The sequence below is a fragment of the Rhododendron vialii genome, chromosome 1a (genome assembly GCF_030253575.1).
Source record: "Rhododendron vialii isolate Sample 1 chromosome 1a, ASM3025357v1".
NCBI classification, from domain to species: Eukaryota; Viridiplantae; Streptophyta; class Magnoliopsida; order Ericales; family Ericaceae; genus Rhododendron; species Rhododendron vialii.
In genome coordinates this window covers 35941057-35960171 of record NC_080557.1, presented here as the reverse complement: position 1 = coordinate 35960171, position 19115 = coordinate 35941057, and the positions used below count along the sequence as shown (strand labels likewise).

At 37.0% G+C, this 19115-nt stretch overlaps 1 protein-coding gene across 2 annotated transcripts; it reads left to right on the top strand.

The window, feature by feature from the left end:
• Nucleotides 1–9845: 9845 nt before the first annotated feature.
• Nucleotides 9846–15971, top strand: LOC131323805 (protochlorophyllide-dependent translocon component 52, chloroplastic-like). 2 transcript variants are annotated; one of them, XM_058355646.1, is made up of 7 exons: nucleotides 9846–10457; nucleotides 13399–13586; nucleotides 13993–14082; nucleotides 14178–14373; nucleotides 14784–14981; nucleotides 15196–15383; nucleotides 15646–15971. In XM_058355646.1, the coding sequence occupies exons 1-7, from the start codon at nucleotides 9948–9950 to the stop codon at nucleotides 15899–15901; spliced, it is 1626 nt and encodes a 541-aa protein (XP_058211629.1). In that variant the 5' UTR covers nucleotides 9846–9947; the 3' UTR covers nucleotides 15902–15971. The 2 variants fall into 2 exon arrangements, with proteins under 2 accessions (XP_058211629.1, XP_058211634.1); XM_058355651.1 differs by having other exon boundaries at nucleotides 9847–10457; nucleotides 14178–14364.
• Nucleotides 15972–19115: the final 3144 nt, after the last annotated feature.

The following is a 19115-nucleotide window of genomic DNA, read 5'->3' as shown; positions in this document are numbered from 1 at the left end:
ATTAAGACCCTTTTAATTTTTTAATATTTATATAAAATTATATACTTTCCAATGTTTTGAACGAACTCTTTACTTAATTCAATGCAAAAATTTAAGATATATTTTATACCATTAGAATCATAGAAACGATAATACCGGCCAAATTATGACATTGAAAAATACCTCAAGTCACAACTAAACATAAGTTGTACGATTTTCAGCTAAAATAATAAAAAAGTATCAACAACAATAGAATAAGTCTATATAAATTTTAAGCTAAAAGACTAGGCCTAAATAATGAAAAATAATAATTTCAATAAGCCTAAATATATTTAATTAATTTTGGACTCTTTAGTATGAAAACTCGAGTAAATAAGTGATTAGGAAATTAGATATTTAACTGGTTTTGATTTAAAGAAAAATCTCTTGCTTCAAGGACTGAAAAAGGCGCTTACAGTGGGGGATTGATGCTTGTTTTACCCGCCCAAACACATCCGAGCGGACGAGCTCAAAGGGCTCTTTAGGAGGCGTTGAGTGGTCAGATCTTTTCTCCCGTATTGATCTACGACCAACCTGTGGGAAGCAGATAAAATAGTATAGTACTAAGGCCCTATTCCAGAAACCTTCTTAAAAAATAAGCAACTTATTTCACATTTTCAAACTCAAAAATAATATAAATGAAAAATAATTTTTCAATTTTTTTTTGCATCGTATAAAAGATCTTGATAAGATATTTCAAATAAGATCTATATTGCATATTTTTAGATTTTAATAAATTTATAATTTTTGAGCTTAAAATTGTCTTCTTAAAAAATAAGAGCTTTTTTTGCATTTTGGAACAAGGCCTAATAAAAAAAGAGTTCTTCCTTGGCCGGTGCAGGGGGCCGGTCTCGAGGCCTTTCTACACAGATCCCAACCCCACCTAAAACTTCTTTGACCACGCCCTAGAAGCCCCTTTTTGAGCCCTTATTTCATTCGTTCCTCACGTCAGGAATGGCGGGATGCTCACTTCTTACGACTCCGAAATGGGTCCTAATAGTATACATGTCGTATCTTTCCATAATTATATTGATATGTGTTTCAATGCCAAAATAAATATGGATATGTTTCTATACACGCTAACCATGCATGATTTTGAAAAATCAAATCTCCTAGTAATTAGGAAATTCAGATGAATCAAAACTAAGCGTGCCGTGTTGTGTCATTTTGGGTTAATGTGTCGACACGAAAAATTAAACAGTTATCCGTGTCTTAATTGAGTTATGCGAGTCAAATTCGTGTTTGACCCATTTAATTATCGTGTTGGCGGGTCGTGTCATATTCGTGTTCGTGTCAAAAAATAGTTGACCCAAACCCTCTAACTTTATATTGTGTTAATGAGTCGTATCCGAAATTCCCACCCCTACGTACAATAACTGCTCCACCTAGCTACAGAAAACACAATCATTCTATAACCACAAATATTTATACAAATCCATTTCACACACTACACCTCTAGTGTGTGTAGGCCGAGGGCGTATCCCAACCAGTTTGGTCCAGTTAAGACTGATTGTGGGCCTTTTTCTGGACCAAAAAAATAATCAGAATTGTTCACCTTTTAGAGCATGTTGAGAACATTGATCACGCCAAAAATCACGTTGATCGGATATAGTTTGACATGATTTTAAAATGCATTAAGTTTGTAAAAATAAAAGTGTGTAACACAGGATTACAACCCATTTGACACAATTATTTAAAGATTAATGCATTTCGAAAATATGTCAAACGATATCCGATCAACATGATTTTTGGCGTGGTCAACGTTCTCGACGAGCTCTAAAAAGTGAACAATTTCGATCATTTCGGGCCCACAATCAGTCTTAACTGGACCAAATTAGTCCCAATCCAAATTGGTTGGGATACGACCCCGTGTAGGCGGTGGGCTCCACTAAAAAATATGAGTATGTGTAAAATGTGTGTGTTAGTATTTGTGGTTAAATAATAATAGTAGAAAAAACAGTTTCCTTCTTCATGTTCTGATATTCTGATGCAAGGATTTCTACTAAAAAATGTATTTTCTCCGTCCCAAATTGGATGTCCGTTATTGATATTCATGTTAATTTCAATTCCTTATATCATTCAATATGAATCTCAAAAAATATGTAATATAGGTCTTGTTTGATAGTTCTCGATTAGTTCTATAATACAAAATTTTGAAAATCATTAAAATATTATAAATTGAAATATATAAGAGATGAAAAATGACATAAATTTAAAAAATTGTCATCATTTTTAAGACGGAGGGAGTAGATTCTCATGTTTTTCCTACTTTACGTCTTTACCTATCATCTACCATTTGTTCTCTCTTACTAGCTAGGCTTTTTAATCCAACTAGTACTTCTGTACCATTTGGGCTCGCAAATTGCTTTTCCCACCCTACTTGACACACATACACTCCATGAGTCCCATGCCAAAAGTACGAAATACCTCTCCCATTTAATTAAGGGGGTGTTTTCGGTAGTGAAATTTTTTGTAGATTTTAATTTGTGGTGGAGAAGTTGTAAGGTGTTTCTGTAACGCCCTGATTTTTCAAAAAATTTTGAGGGCAATATAAAATAACTTTTTAAGAAAAATATTGCTAATCAAGTATAATTTACCCAAAATAGAGGTTTAATCATTATAATCCCAAGATAGATTTACTGAATCAAAATACATTAGCTTTAAAGCCGACTCTAAGCTTAATACGGATTTCAAGCATACCCGATCTCCGCTCATCGTTTTCCTCCTGTCACAAAACCGCTCCACCATTGAATCCTGTACCCACTGGCAAATTGATCGCCGAAGCAACCGATTTGCCAAGATACAGGCGTATCCGTGAGTGATAAATCACGCAGTAGAATAATCCAACCCAACTATCCCTTTTACTTTACAGCTAGCAAGCAAACGAAATAATATCGATGCGGAAGAATTAAACAAAAATTTCACACATAATCGATTTATTACTATCCATTAGCCTGACGTGTGATCTAAGATCTCAACCGCTAGTCATGTCCTGTCCCATGAGATCACTTCTTTTTGCTGTCACAAATACACCTAAGTTATATACTGAGTATGTATCCCAATAACCACAAACAAAGGGAAAGCTTATCATGCCATTACATAACTAGGATTTGCCTATCTTAATCATCACTTCACAATCATCACTGGACTCTCGCCAGTTTCAAATCATCATTGGACTACTCGCCAGTTTATCAATTCACATCTCACAATCCGCCTGCACGCAATCTCTAACATCGTAAACCTTTTCAATTTATCTATTACATAACACCGTCTAGGTGAATTCTATCCGCATACCACCCCATATCTCTAGGGTTCAATCTAACATATAAATCAAGAGTCAGAGCAATATATAAATAATCAAAATGATAATTGAAATAATTAATAAGCGTAAAAATCACGTAACTTTTTATGAATCGGCCGTTGCCCTTAATCTTGTATGTCCCAAAAGTTAACAATTAAGCAAGAAACTTTTATCTAATTATTAAGAAGGAAAATAATAATTTTGGTCAAAAATTAGTAAGCCTAGGCTTATACTAGTTTTATTTAAGAATTAGATAGATTAATAACCATAATAAATACAAAATAAATAGTTAATACTATTAAATGAAGTAGCATGACCTTAAAACGAGTCATGCGGTCCTATGCAACATGTTCGAGTATCAAAAGTTGAATCCGGAGGGTCGTGGGATTATTTAAAATAAAGATATTAACGAAAGTTGCCGAAAGTAAAATAAATAGATACTCCCTCCGTTCCTTTTTTTGTGTCCAGTATTCCATTTTGGGCTGTCCCTTAATAAGTGTCCATTTTGTAAAGTTAGTGGGGTAAAAGTTGGTGTATTGTCTATTTTGTCCCTAAAAGTAGATTTTATTTTGAAAAGTTAGTGAGTAAAAGTGTAATGATAATGGGTAAGTAGGAAAAGTGGAGGAAAAAGATGATGTGAAAGGTATAATGATGATGTCTTTTTAATAAGTTGGAGTTACGAAGCAGGACACTTAAAAAGGGACGGAGGGAGTAATAAATAATCTAATAAATAAAATATGTTGAGATTTAACAAAGTTTCATCTTAGGAAAGTAAAGAGTTTAAAAAAAAATATTCGGGCATTAATGACATGGTTTATGAGGTTGTAAAGATTTTTCGTTTGTAAACTTAGAAAAAAATAACTAATAAATAATTTATACATAGGTAATTAAATAAAAAAATTGATTTTAACAATATATGATCTTTGAGGTACGATGAGTCTAAGAAAATTAGTTCGAGTGTAAAAAAATCGGGTTTGGAAGGTCGCAAAATAGTTTCGAACCAAAAAAGTACATACGACAAAGTTTGACCATTGACCTTGTGGCTCGCAAGGTCAGAAGATTTGGTTCTTGCGGCTGGGCCCCCCGAAGGCCGCGGCCGCAAGGTCGCGACTGGAATTTTTCTTTTGTTCGTTTGGCTACGGTTTCGTGCATGGGTTCGCATGGGCTATGTTTTAGACCTAAAAATACATAAATATATTTAGAGGAGGTTGGATAGGATTATAATACCTTGGGTTGATCGAATTGAATCAAAAACCGAAACTTTGAATTTGGAGAAGATGACTTCGGGTTTGGCTATGGGAGAACCTTGGGATTGAATTGGTCCTTGTTTGGTGATGCTATGGGTTGTAGGTAGTGACTGGTAGGATTGAATTGAGTTTCGGTTGGGTTTAGGTACAAAATTCACTTTTCTCTCTCTCACTTTCTCTCTTTAAAACTCCATAGTTTGGAGCTTGAGTTGGCCACAGTTTTCTCTTGATTCTTACTCACTGGAGTGTGGAGGGTGTAGCGGTGTGCTTGTGGGCCGAAGTGGTGGGGAATTTATATGTGAATTTTGGAAGAGAAAGATAAGATCGATTTTAATGGAGTTGGGTTCATGGGACTAGGAATGAACGAATTGGGGCTGAATTTGGGGTTAGCCTTGAATTCGGATTTTTCTTGGGGATGAAGGAATTTTTCGGTTTGTGCGACGGGGGATGAACTTGGTTTTTCTTGAAGGGGAAGGAATGAATGGAGTAATGGCTAGAGAGAGAGGGAGTTGTGGGAGAGAGAGACTATGTAGGAGAGTGAGAGGCAATAGAGTGAGGTACGAGAGAGAGTGAGAGTGGCCAAAAAAAAAAAAAAATGCATGCAAGCATGTGTATATTATGGAGGAAAAAAAGAAAGAAATGAATACTATTATTATTATTATAGAAAAATAGGGTTGAAAATCCAGGTCGTTACAGTTTCCGGTAGTAAATAAGTTGTTGAAAAATGTAAAGTTATTTTTGATAGTGAATAAGTTGATGGGTTTGTGAATAGAGTAACTGTAGCAAAAAAAAAATTTGTTGACAAATTTTTTGTTAGCGGAAACGAGATGATAAAATGCTGAAAATTTTTTGTTAGTGGAAACGAAATGGTAAAATGCATTAAGTTTTTTTTGTGGTTTTTGTTAGTGAAAACACCCCATAAATTTCATTTTTATTTAATTTTTTAATTCCTTTATTTTCTTTTTTAAATTCATTTAATTAATTAATTAATTAATTTTCTTTTTTTTCTCTCTATATCTTTTATCTCTTTTATTTATTGAATTTTTTTTTCTATTTATCTCTTTCTATCTCTTTCTTTTTTTTCCTTCAACCTCACTATTGCAATGTGCGTACCGATATAAGAAAATTAACATATCTCAGGACTTAATCGAACAACGTTGATAATTTTGGGTAGTTTAAAATGTGCTCGGGACAATTACAGTACTGCAAAGATCAGTCTATTTTATCACCGAATTTGAGAAGCCGAAAATGTTGATCTGTGTGCCAATTAATAAATGTGGTCTATTATTAGTTCAAAAAAAAAAAGACTAGACAAAATGGAACAAAAGTATTGATTCGTGTGCCAAGGATATTTATTTAATATTTTTTATATCTTTTTCTCTTTTATTTATTTAATATTATTTAAGTGCTCTGATTTTCAATCCGGTTGAACCGGTGCAAAAATTTTATTTTATTTTATCATTTTATCCTAGATGGTTGTAATGAATTTTTGGCTCTAAGGCCTATCAACAAGCACCCTAAGGCTCCTTATTTAGTTTCAGGGCTCTCTTAGGATGCCCATTGAAAGGTCTTAGAGCCAAAAATTCATTATGATCATTTACGATAAAATGATCAAAAAAATAAGATATTCGTACCGGTTCAACCGGATTGAAAATCCAAACAATTATTTTTTTTACACTGTTTATATATTAAAAAATATAGTTAAAAAATTAAGTGTTTGAATTTTCAATTTGTTTGAACCGGTGCAAAGATCTTATTTTTTGATCATTTTATCTTAAATGGTCATAATGAATTTTTGGCTCTAAGGTCTTCCAATGGGTACCCTAAGAGAGCCTTGAAATTAAATAAGGAGTCTTAGGGTGCTCGTTGAAAGGCATTAGAGCCAAAATTTTATTACGATAATTTAAAATAAAATGATAAAAAAAATAAGATCTTCACACCGGTTCAACCGGACTGAAAATTGAAGCTTAATTTTTTAATCATATTTTTTAAACCCAAATAAAAAACCAACGAATGAAATCAAAATCCTTAAATGCATAGAAGAGTGGGAGGTATTGGCTCACAATTTGTGAAATAAGGCTGGGTTACTCAACTGGAGGAAATATTGATTATAATTTATATTTTTATACATTTTCATGTATTGTCAATATTTACTCAATTATAATAAAATTAAATTTCGTTTAAATTTATTATTATTGAATAGAAATTTTATTTATTTATTATTTATTGTTCAAACAAATTAATTAACCAATTAAAATAATATAAAATTCTTAAATATAAAGTCAAATTTAATTGAAAATATGATTTGAGTTAACTAAATTAAAATTAAATAAGTAATTAAATAAATAAACATAAAAAATTAAGTAAATAAATAAATAAAGAATTTAGTTAGAGGGGCGAGGGTATTTTTGTCAAGGGTGGGGGTATTTCTGTCAAGGGTGGGGTCGCTCTGTGTCTGTGTGTGTGTGTGTGTGTGTGTGTGTGTGTGTGGGGGGGGGGGGGGGGGAAGTAGCTCTCCTTTTTCAACTGGCACATCTTTTTCTCATACTTTTCTTGGACGAGGGAGCTCTGCTGTGCCAGGAGGCACAGCACCCCCTACCCACACCCAAAAACGGTAGCATTTTGAAGGGGAAAAAATTTGATCCTCCCTATTTGCAATCCTATGGAGCAGAAACGTGATTATAAGAGCCTTAGAGATAAAATTTAATTATGTCTCTTTAGAATAATATGATCAGATAATAGGATCTTCACACTGGTTTAAACGGATTGAAAATTGGAGCAGATAATTTTTTAACTGTATTTTTAATATATAAACAATCTAAAAAAATTTAGTGCTCTATTTTTTAATCCGTTTAAACAAATGCGAATATCTTATTATTCTAAAAAGACATAATTAACTTTTTTTTTATCTTTAAGGCTCTAATAATAATGTTTTTGCTCCATAGGATCCTAAATAAAAAGCAGAAACTTAATTATAAGAGTTCGAGAGACAAAAGTTAATTATGATCCTTTAGAATAATATGTTCAGAATAATAAGATATTCGCACTTGTTCAAACGGATTAAAAATTGGAACACTTAATTTTTTTTGATTGTTAATATATTAAAAATACAGTTAAAAAATTATCTGTTCCAATTTTCAATCCGTTTGAGCCAGTGTGAAGATCTTATTATTCTGATCATATTATTCTAAAGAGACATAATTAAATTTTATCTCTAAGGCTCTTATAATCACGTTTCTGCTCCATAGGATTGCAAATAGGAGGCTAAACTTTTTTTCCTTCCACACGCTACCGTTTTTGGGCGTGGGTAGGAGGTGTTGTGCCTCCTGGCACAGCAGAGTCCCCGCGTCCACTTTTCTTCCTTCCCAATTTCGTCAAACTCATACCTAGAGATGAAAAAATAAATTGGGTGACACTCTCATTTTCTCTAATGGCACTCTCCTTTTTTCTCCATCTCCATCACCTAATAAATACTACACAAGTTGGGTGTTTCTTTTATCCAGTAGCATTACTGTCTTTTTCTGCATTACGCCTTCCTTTGTTTATCAACGCTGCTACGGCCACCGACCGGTCAGCATCGATTGGGAATCGACGGGCACGCGAGATTCACTTTGGGTTCTGTACGAATGATCTGATCCGTTCAATAATTTTAAAAAAAATCGAGCGTCACACGGGACCCACTTCAGTTCCGTTCGACCGGAATGAGCCCTGCATGTCTGTTGATTCTCGATCGGTGCTTTGGCCGTCGGTGGCCTTAGCATTTTCGTTTGTTTATAGGATGTTTTTCATTCTCTCTCTGCACTTTCCATAACTAATTTAATTTATCCAGCTTGCCTAATTTTGACCATTACCATTTCCACCTTATGAAACGTGGACTCCTTTTGAAAATAATACTCCTCCCCGTTCCAAAATATTTGTTCGGTCTGCAAAATGAGAACTTAAAATTAATGCATTTCTTTCAAGAAAAAATTCAATTTTTTTTCATAAATTTAAAAAACTCATCGATATCTAGTGAATTGTTGAAAAAAATTGGAGTTTTTCTTGCAAAACTTATAATTATTTTTATGTCCTTTGCGGACCGGACAAACATTATGGGACGGAAGGAGTATTACCGAACGCCCCAAAAAATGTTTAAATGGTTGTTTAATTTTTTTTTTTATAAAAATACATTGCAAAAAACACTTACTGTGAAACACTGATGTGCTTTAAAAACCTAGAAGCCGGGGCATATGCGATGCATGCGTAAATCGAATTTTGTGCATTAGTGCATATTTTGTGAAAGTTCAACATGCACATGCATTATGTGTGTCCCAGCCTCTAGTGTTAATAATAGTCCAACGGCACTTACATTATGTACAGTAGTTCATTATAAATATCTTGGAAAAGCCAAACTAATCATCTAACTATTGTAAAACGAGAAAAACACAAAACAGTCGATGTCTTTCACCCCGACCCAAATATTGAATCTGACGCAAACACGACACTCGCAATTTGCTGTATATTCTTATCTAGAATCAGTAGTCTTAAAGGAGATAAAGTGCTATCCAACGATAAAAGACAACAAATACCAAAATGATCAGATGAACTCTAACAAAGTATGAACGTGCCAATAAACTTTCAAAAATTAAAGATCTGACAAACCACCACGAGTTGGCTCTCAAAAACATCATGTAGGGTATAATTTACTCTGGGATTCCGACCATCCCCTCAACTTCTCAATGATCCTCTAAAGCCACGAGAAGGAATTATAGTAGTACTCTTTCATTTTTTTCAAAGTGAATTTCAACCACTAGTTGCTCTTTTTAATTTCGGGTAAGTTTTCTTTGTCTCTATCATTTTCCTTTTTTCAATTCACGATTTGCTGTTTAATTTCAAACCACAAGCAGTTCGTCTCTCTATGCATCCTATTAGGCTCCGTTCATGTAAAAAATTTACCTAAAAACTTTTTTCAGTATTTTTTAAATTTTTTTTAACTTTTTGTTAAGTCTTTTGTCGTAATTTTTTGATTAGTTATTTGTCTCGACGAGAGAAATTAGAAAAATATAAAAATGTGGGCCGATTTTGAAAAAAATTCATATGAAACGACACTTAGATTAAAAAGATAGTTGTTTAGTACTTTTTTTGTCTTTAGTAATTTTTTTGCTTTTAATTATAATTTTATACCTTTAGACTCCTCACGGTTGAAACGGGTGATAAATTCAAAAAATATCACGTAAATATAACAAAAATTCAGATAAAACAAACAAACCACACAAAACAAAGAAAAAGAAAAAGTTTAGAGCACTTAAAACACATGCATGCAACAGTACTCTGTCTCCGACATACAGCACCAACTTGGAAAATCAAATCAAAACCCTGATCCATTGTGAGAACAAGGTTCAATGGAAGCTCTCAGAGCCTCCTCGTTTTCTTTATTTCAATTCACAACGATCCCAGCTAGACTTCCCAGACCCCGATTCGAAAAACCCATGTTGAATTTCCCAATCAACCATCGACCCAATTCATATATCTCATCAACGTCCCACCATAAAGAACCAGAATCCAGGCTTTTTACGGCCGCATCGCCGGCTGTTTCCACAGTAATCCATGACAGCCAACAAGGGGAGAAGTTCGACTGGTACGCGCAGTGGTATCCGATTATGCCGGTATGCGACCTGGACAAGAGGGTACCGCACGCAAAGAGAGTGATGGGTCTTGATGTGGTGGTGTGGTGGGATAGGAATGAGAGTGCCTGGAAGGTGCTTGATGATAGGTGCCCTCATAGGTTGGCTCCATTGTCTGAAGGAAGGATTGATCAGTGGGGGAGGTTGCAATGTGTGTACCATGGTTGGTGTTTCAATGGTTCTGGTGATTGTAAGTTCATTCCTCAGGCACCCCCAGAAGGACCTCCGGTAATACTCCTTCGAACCAACAATCTGCTATTGTGAATTCCTCAAGGATCTCAATCCATTTTTGGCAATTGTTGTTAATTTCATTGGCTGGTTATAATTAGACTACACCTTCGTTACCTGAAACACTGGATCATGCTGATCCCAGAAACTGGAACGGGAACGTGGTCTGTCACATGCTTAAATTGTGGTATTTTAGGGTAGGGTATAAATAACAAAGTTTGAACTAACTAGTATTTTTCTTGTTTTACAAATTAGAACTTCACTCATAAAGGTGGAGCAATAATTTGGATGAGAATCTACAAGAGAATCAGGTGAATTTTCGTCAAAGCTCTTGACTCCCAATTTGACAGCTTAAGCTTTTAGACTAGCGTGGGCACACGTCCCGGAAATCCTGGATTTTGGTTTTAAAATTGGGTGCGGCTCTTTTTGAAAAAGCGCGGTGAAACGTCTCGATTCAGAGTCGTCACTCGAGTTTTAGCGGTATGCACCCAAGGAACCGAACTCGAAAACGTTTGCTACGTTTGTTTGATTTTGAAAAAGGCGTAGACTGGTCCGTCGTCACCTTCGATATCTGAAGTTCGAGAGCCAGGTTACGAGAGGGGAAGGGTTTTATGGCACCCCTCTCGCCCAATCCGGAGATCGGTCTCTACTCAGGCATTTTTTGTAAAATGTTTGCATTTTTCTCTCATGGATCATTTCTTTAACCAGTTAGGGAGGGGGAACAGTTAATGGGGGTTAAAATTGTGACAAGCTGCAGTTATGTGACAAAAATGCTTATGGAGATGATTTGCTTACAATGATGAATATAGATTGAAAACAAGCACTGAGAGCAGTCTGAATAAGTTGGAGTACGCTGCTCTGGAGGGTCGTGAGCAAGTATCACACGCCACTACATAACTGGCGTACTTCACTTATCTGGTCTCACAGTCTTCGTTTGCAACCCTCTGGGCTCTGGAAAGGGACCAGCGCACAACCAGGACAAACCACGCAGTTAATATCAGCATATATACAAATTACAGATAGCAGGAATGGCTTGAAGCCATGAGAAGAAACAGAATACCCCATAAACAATGTGGGGACATGAGAAGAGGCCAAGACTAAGCTAAATGCAAGGGCCAGCCACTGGATCCTGGTAACACTGTCGTACGCCAGTCTTAAGAGACCGTACGCTAGTTTCACCATTTGGTCAGTGCTTGGCTTTGCATTATCTGGGTTCTGGAACATAACCAAAGAGATCCCAGAAGCCCTCCAAAGCAAATAAAAGCAAATATTGAATGTTACACCTAAACAGTTCTAGGATACGGAAAGCTGTAAAGCTGATTATTAGCATGCTAAAGTGATGACAGAAGTATAAGCAAGTAAAAATGGATGATCAATGATCCCCACGCCAGTAGTGTACATACTGCCGTTACCGGCGTACAGCATGATTGTACTAGCGTGCGCCATTTTTCATCTCACATGATTGCTATATTTTACCAGTTTAAGGCCAGGACTAGTATTGATTACTAGCCTGAACCTCACTGATTCCCCTCAGGGGCCGAAAACAGAAAGAACCACAAAGGTGGTATACCTTTGGTTCGAGGTTGATGGAAAGATTGGAGTTTTGAGCTTGAGGTTGAAGGAGGAGACAGGAAGATGGTTGAGTGACAGTGGGGTGTATGAGAGAATACTCCTTTCCTTTCTCTTTCAATGGAGGTGAAGAGAGAGCAAAAAGAGGAAGAAAAAGGCTTGGGCTCTTGAATGTTGTTAACCTTTTGCATATAAATGCAAAGGGGGTATTTATAGGCCAGAGATGGACTAAAGGGAGGCTATGATCAGTTGGGTTAAGGTTTGGTTAGGTTAGGAGAGAGCCTCCCATGCATTAAATGCGTGAGACTTGGCTTGATGGAAGGTGTAGGAGAGAGAGGGAACGTCCCTGCCGAGTGTAATCATCAGGGGGACTGTAGCCCACGTCAGGGTGGTACAAAAGTCTCATCCATGTGGCTGAATAAAGTTGATTTGACTGGGTTTGACTGGCGTGCGCCATGTTTGGACCCGCGTGCGCCAGTGATAACCAGACCAACGGTCGATGACCGACACGTGGAAGTTTACCAGCGCACGCCAAGACAACACTGGCGTAAGCAAGTAGGTTCTGGGGCCATCTGGCTCGAAGGGTTTGAAATGGAATTTGAAAGGGTTTGAATGAGGAATGTCCAAAGCTCAAAGCTCAGGACCTGCCATCAAACTTGGAATGTTCTCGACCTTTAATCATCATTGGGGCATCAAAAGATCGTAAATAATCTGTTTTGGACAGTCCAAAATAGGGTGTCTACAACTAGTTGGTATTGAAAACCTAATTTTCGTCAAAACTCCTGACTCCCAATTTGCTCTCATCTTGTTTATTAAGGTTTTAGTCCATGGCTACTTTTAAAAACAGTGTTTGGATCTTCGATCTATGAAGGAAAAGAACAGAAAAAGGTATGGGAAACAGAACTTGGAATTCTGGGGGAAAAATCGTATCTTTTCTTTTCGCTTCAAATCCAGATCCAGACACAGAAAAATTAGGAGGTAATCATTTCACGCTCCTTCATTGGTTTCCCTATTGATTCTTGAAATTTTTTCAACATGTTAGCTTTAAACAAAATCTTTTGCTTTTAACCTTTCTGGAATTAATATTGCAAGAGAGTTCCACTGGGTTGTTGCCTATGCCATTTCGGAAAAAGCCTTGCAATGTTGTGCTCATTTTTGGTTGCTCATAATTATGATAAACCAGGCATACAAGTTGTTATAAGATAATGCATCTCCTGTTTCTTTCAAGCACGCGTTGACATAATTCTGCAAGTTTAAACTTCATCTCTTCGCTAGTTTATCTTTTCACTGTACTGGGCTCGGTTCATATTTTGCATATTAATGTAGCTACTTACCTATGTGTTCTGTTCTGATATTCCAAAGATATGTGCAGGTCCACACATTCAAAAATGCGCGTGTTGCTGTTTATCCCAGTACAGTGCAAAATGACATTGTTTGGTTTTGGCCAAACTCAGATCCTCAACACAAAGATATCCTCGAGAAGCAAAAACCACCATATATGCCAGAATTGGACGACCCATCATATACTAAATCAATGGGAAATAGAGAAATACCATATGGGTATGCAGAGACAAAGTCTACCATTCTCCCTATCTTTCTTTTCTTCAAGCACTACTTATGTACTATTGTTATTCAATTATCCGGCTGTTGATTGAGTAGCTGGTAAATCGGGGGGAAAATGAACTTTTTGGAATATCTAGTCGAGACAATCTTTCTTTCTATTAGTTATTTTGACCTTTTGGGATAAATGTGCACATTATGAAGAAAAAATACCCCACAAGAAGAAGGGAAGGAGTTAGCGCTAATCGTAGTGACAGATGTATTCGTTTCTTTTCGTCACTGGCTTGAATTTTTGCGTAACTTTTTAGTGTTATTGCAACACATATGCAAGGTTCTCTGCAAAATATTCAATGCCCATTTCTGCTTGAGTTCTTCTACTTCTTATGTGTCCTGCTCGTGTTCTCAGGTATGAGGTTTTGATTGAAAATCTTATGGACCCTGCTCACGTTCCATATGCACATTATGGCATGATGCAAGTTCCAAGTCCTAAAGACAGATGAGCGTTCTAACTAGGATAATTTCAAAGTTTCAATATTTACAAATTTCTCTTCATTTATTCGCACATTTACCTGAGAACCATGTTTATTCCACTGTGAAGGCCGATAGAGAAGGGGGGCGACCACTTGAAATTAGCATTAAGAAATCAGACCTCAATGGTTTTATTGCAAGGCAGGAGGCAGCCGACACCAGATTTATTGCACCTTGTGTTTTTTCCGCTTTTACCTCTCTTGGTGCTGATCAAAGTAAAGGATCTGCGTCACCAGCTGAGACCAAAGAGGTAAACCAGGTGATCTGTTTCACTGCGTCAACTTGATAATTTCGCTTAGTTACTTTTTTTTTTTTGCCTTCGACGAGCAACTCAAGTCTTTTGCTTTCAGATCTTCATTTTTCTTTTCTTTTACTCCCCTCCGTCCCAAATTGTTTGTCCATCTTGAAAAATGAAACTTACTAAGCGAACACAATCATTGCATGTTAGAAACTTGAACTTTCCAATATGCCTAGCTGGACTTGTGAGTTCAATTCAACAGAGAAGGGCAGTAGGGGAATATCATAGAATTTTGTTCCTTGACCTTTTCAAATGGACAACCGAATTGGTACAAAATGGACAAACGAAGTGGGACAGAGGGAGTATTTCTTTCTTTTATGCATCTTGGCCGCGGTTTACTGTACAAGCTAACGTTTTTTATGTATATTCAGGAGCCATCTTCACCTGTGTCACAACGAAGACTTGTTTTTAATTTTATCTGTGTTCCAGTTAGTCCGGGTAATAGCAGATTAATATGGGCCTCTGCGAGAAACTTTGGAGTTTGGATTGATCGAATTGTTCCACGATGGATGTTTCATCTTGGCCAAAACTTACTATTAGATTCAGACCTTTATCTTCTACATCTGGAGGTAGCACCGTTAATCACATCGGTTCCTTTTGACTAAATCTGATCATTTTTCGATATTTTTGGTTCCTTATCATTGAAAGTACTCAAAAAGATGTCACCAACCGAAATACTTTTCAAAGTTCCCAATCATGTCACTTTGTAACTCAATTAGACACTCAGAGAAAACATTTTCTTGCCTTCAGCAGCAACTTCATACTCCTGTATTTTCATCTCAGGAACGGAAGATAATGGACACCGGTCCTTCAAATTGGCAAAAAGCTTGTTTTGTGCCGACGAAGTCCGATGCCCAGGTTGTCGGTTTTCGAAGGTGGTTAATCAAGCATGCAGGTGGTCAAGTTGATTGGGGAGCGAAGTTCAGCGGAACCCTTCCCCCTTCTCCGCCAGGAGAACAGCTACTGGACAGGTAACTTAATTTCTAAAATACCAATTGGTAATGCGTGGAGAGGCCGCCTAGACTCAGGTTCTAGTTTTCAAGGTGATAGTTAACCCATGCGGGAGTCGGGACAATGCATGCCAACATACATCAGCTACTGGCAAACGCAATAATGTTTTTGTTCATATGTTTTCATTTTCGGAAGACTATTGAAACTTGTTTGGCAAGTGATTTCGGAAAATTGTTGTGAAGATTTTCATTTGTTGAGAGTTTCCTATCTTAATTGGTCCAGGTATTGGTCCCACGTCACGAATTGCAGCAGCTGCAGGGTTGCATATAAAGGCCTTAACACGCTTGAGATCGCGTTACAAGTCATCGCGTTCGCTTCTGGTGGGATCGTTGCTGCAGTTAAGCAGGAAATGTTATCATCGGCTGCGCAAAATACTCTAGTTGCCATTGCAGTTCTGTGCTTTGTGGGTTCAAGGTGGTTGTCTCACTTTGTCTACAAAAATTTCCATTACCATGACTGTAACCACGCCGTTCGCTGAAACTCTGTTTCGTGTACATCAGTTTGATCGATACCGCAACATTCGTGTATGTACACTTGCATGAACACTACCCGATTATAGTTTGTATGAAAATATGTTTAGGAAAAAAGAACATGTTAAGAAAAGTACAAATTCCGCGCGTCCGCTAGGTCTGGGTTTAGGGCTCCCCACCCTGACTCGCTCCAATGACACGAGAAGAATTTTATTCCACCCTCGCGAGAGTGTGATCATTCCAAATCTCACTTTGATAATTGAAACTATTTATTCTATCCAGATTCATTTGTTAGGAGACTATTACAAAAATCTAGATTCATTTGTTAGGAGACTATTACAAAAATCTAGCTCAATCAGATATGGATAAGCCCTTGACCAAAACATTGAAGAATTGAGTCCAGCATTTTTGAAGTAAGAAAATAAATTTTCAGAAGCTGAATTTTTGCATTGTTTGATAGCGAATGAATCTATACAAAAAGAATTTATCGTCGAACGAGACTCGGAATGAGCACATCCTCGACGGGGGTGAACAAAATTGCTCTTGATCACATAGTTTAGTTGCATTACACATCGATTTGTGCTAGTCATAATGTGCACATACTGCTATCTCTCTCTACAAATCTCATGCACCCTCTTGTTCTTCTAAAAGTTACTGAATTCTTTTACGCATGGTTAGTTTCGTGAGGTTGGTAAGTTAGAGAGAAACTTACTCACAGTTTCGCGCAATCCCAGCAGTTTAAAAGTGTTTTGAACGATTTGAATTAAAAACAATCTATTAACGGTATCCGAATCGTCCAAAATACTTTTGAATAGTCGAGATTGAGCGCCGTAAACTTTATTCGCGGCTCCTTTGTAAATAAGATTTCTCTGGTAAGTTATTAAACCATTTGAAAATGAACAGTTTTTTTCTAGTGGCAATTACCAATTTAATTTAACAATCTAATCAATCCGTACGTGTCCTGTTTATTTCGGGAATAAAAGTTACTCCCTCCGTCCCTTTTTAAGTGTCCTGCTTCGTAATTCCAACTTATTAAAAAGACATCATCATTATACCTTTCACATCAACTTTTTCCTTCACTTTTCCTACTTACCCATCATCATTACACTTTTACTCACTAACTTTTCAAAATGGAATCTACTTTTAGGGGCAAAATGGAAAATTTACCAACTTTTACCCACTAACTTTACAAAATGGACACTTATTAAGGGACAACCCAAAATGAAATACTGGACTCTAAAATAGGGACGGAGGGAGTATCGATTTGGAGTGACATGCATCTTAAATAAACCGATGGCGTATGTGGTACCAATTTAATCTAATTTTAGACTCTGTGTTTAGACTATGGACCTCATGACTCTGTTTGTAACCCGTATGTGGTACTTTATCTCGTAATCTAATTTGAAATTCCGCTTGACCAAAAAAAAAAAAAACCGAGGACGTGAAAATAAAACTAGAGCAAAACAACATTTAACAACCATAATAATTCGAGGTTTGCCCAATTCTGGCTACGATTGCATGAGAATAGCCATATCCCTCGTTCTATTGCTCCTTTTTGCGAGTTCTAGAGACTATTAGCTTCGAATAGCATTGACCTACATATAGGAACAAGAACCACGCAATTCGGATTACGAGTGAGGAGATATGGCAAATCTCGACCGGTTTGCCCTATTCCAGCTACGATTAGGGTACAAAGCTGATTAATAAGTGAAAATTCTCATTTTTGGCAAAGGCGTGAATGCGGTGAGCGCGGGCGTTGCTTCGTCACAACCTAACCGTTGTAATAGGTTGATTTACCCCGAGCGTAGGGCTAGGTCGTTGTCAGCATAATATCCGGAAGTCCGGTATCGTTCCCATAGGGATGGTTTTTATAGCTTGCTAGGATTTTTAGATGTAAGAGTTTGCGGCGTTTAGACGGCCAACTTTTGATTTTGCTTTGAAAGGTGAAAACTGCTTTTATGAAAAAGACTAGAAATGAGTTCTAACTAGATTAAACAAGCGGCAAGGCGTTGGAGTTCTTAGCGCCCGAAACTTAGGTCATCGAACCATTCTGAATGAAAACACGGTTGAATCGCACGGCATAGGCTATTAACCGGAAGATTTTGCTATGAAACCATTAAAGACTAGAAAATAAGTATGGAGAACAAGCGAGCTCTTTTATTCTCTTGGCAAATACGAACCGAGACATCGCTCCAAAACCATGTGAGTGAGCACATGATCACCGGAGATTAACATCGGTAAGTTTTGTTACATAAAAGGCGAACCCTTCTCATTTTCCATACCAAACCTCAAGCCACGAGTTGCGAAAGGCAAGAATAACATAAGTCACGAGGCGTTGAACACCCCATGGCCGAGCCTAATCAACTACTCACACATAGCAAAAAGACTAGAAATTATGCTTGGGAAGGTAAACATGAATAACCGACAAAAATGAAAATAAACTTGATTTATGAGTAGATCCAACAAGTAGCTATAACATTAACTCTTAAGAATTAAACATACAACCACTATTTACTTGAGTTGTTGAGGAATTAAAGACAAAGCTTGGAAGACAATAACTATGAAGCTCTCAAAATAAAGACTTAAAGTGTAAAAAATTACATAATGGCCAAATATGGCATAAAAGGCTATTTATAAGCCTTATAAATCAGCCAAACAATGGACCAAAAGACCTCCAAAATATCCTAAAAATATGCCTAAAGTAGAAACTTTCCATATATGGAAGGTTGAAAAATTCAGCACAAAAAGCTGGTCGAATGGCATTGGTACCGGTACCACAAAAACAAGGTATCGGTACCAATGCAACTGTCTTCCATATCAGCAACATGGTACTGGTACCACAAAAACAAGGTACCGATACCTCTATGTGAAAACTGTAGAACAGGTATAGCTTGGCCCATCATGGCTTGTGGTGTCCCGTCAGCCTTTCGACGCTTTATTGCTTGATTCATGGAACTTAGCGGAGGTGTGCCATGTGGCCTTGATCTCTTGGATACCCTTAATGGCCATCCTCCATGCTCATGCCTCGCTTGAAACTCTTTGGCATGCTCCTCGCCATTTTCTCCACCAAACGACCTACGAGGCTTCTTCTAGTGCCGATAGGTTCCGGTGACATTGAAACATGTGCCGTCGGGCTATTGGATACATGGCTACATCCTGGAACGACCATTGGCGTTCAAAACTGCCTTATTAGCACGTTTTATCTGAAACACACACAAAAAT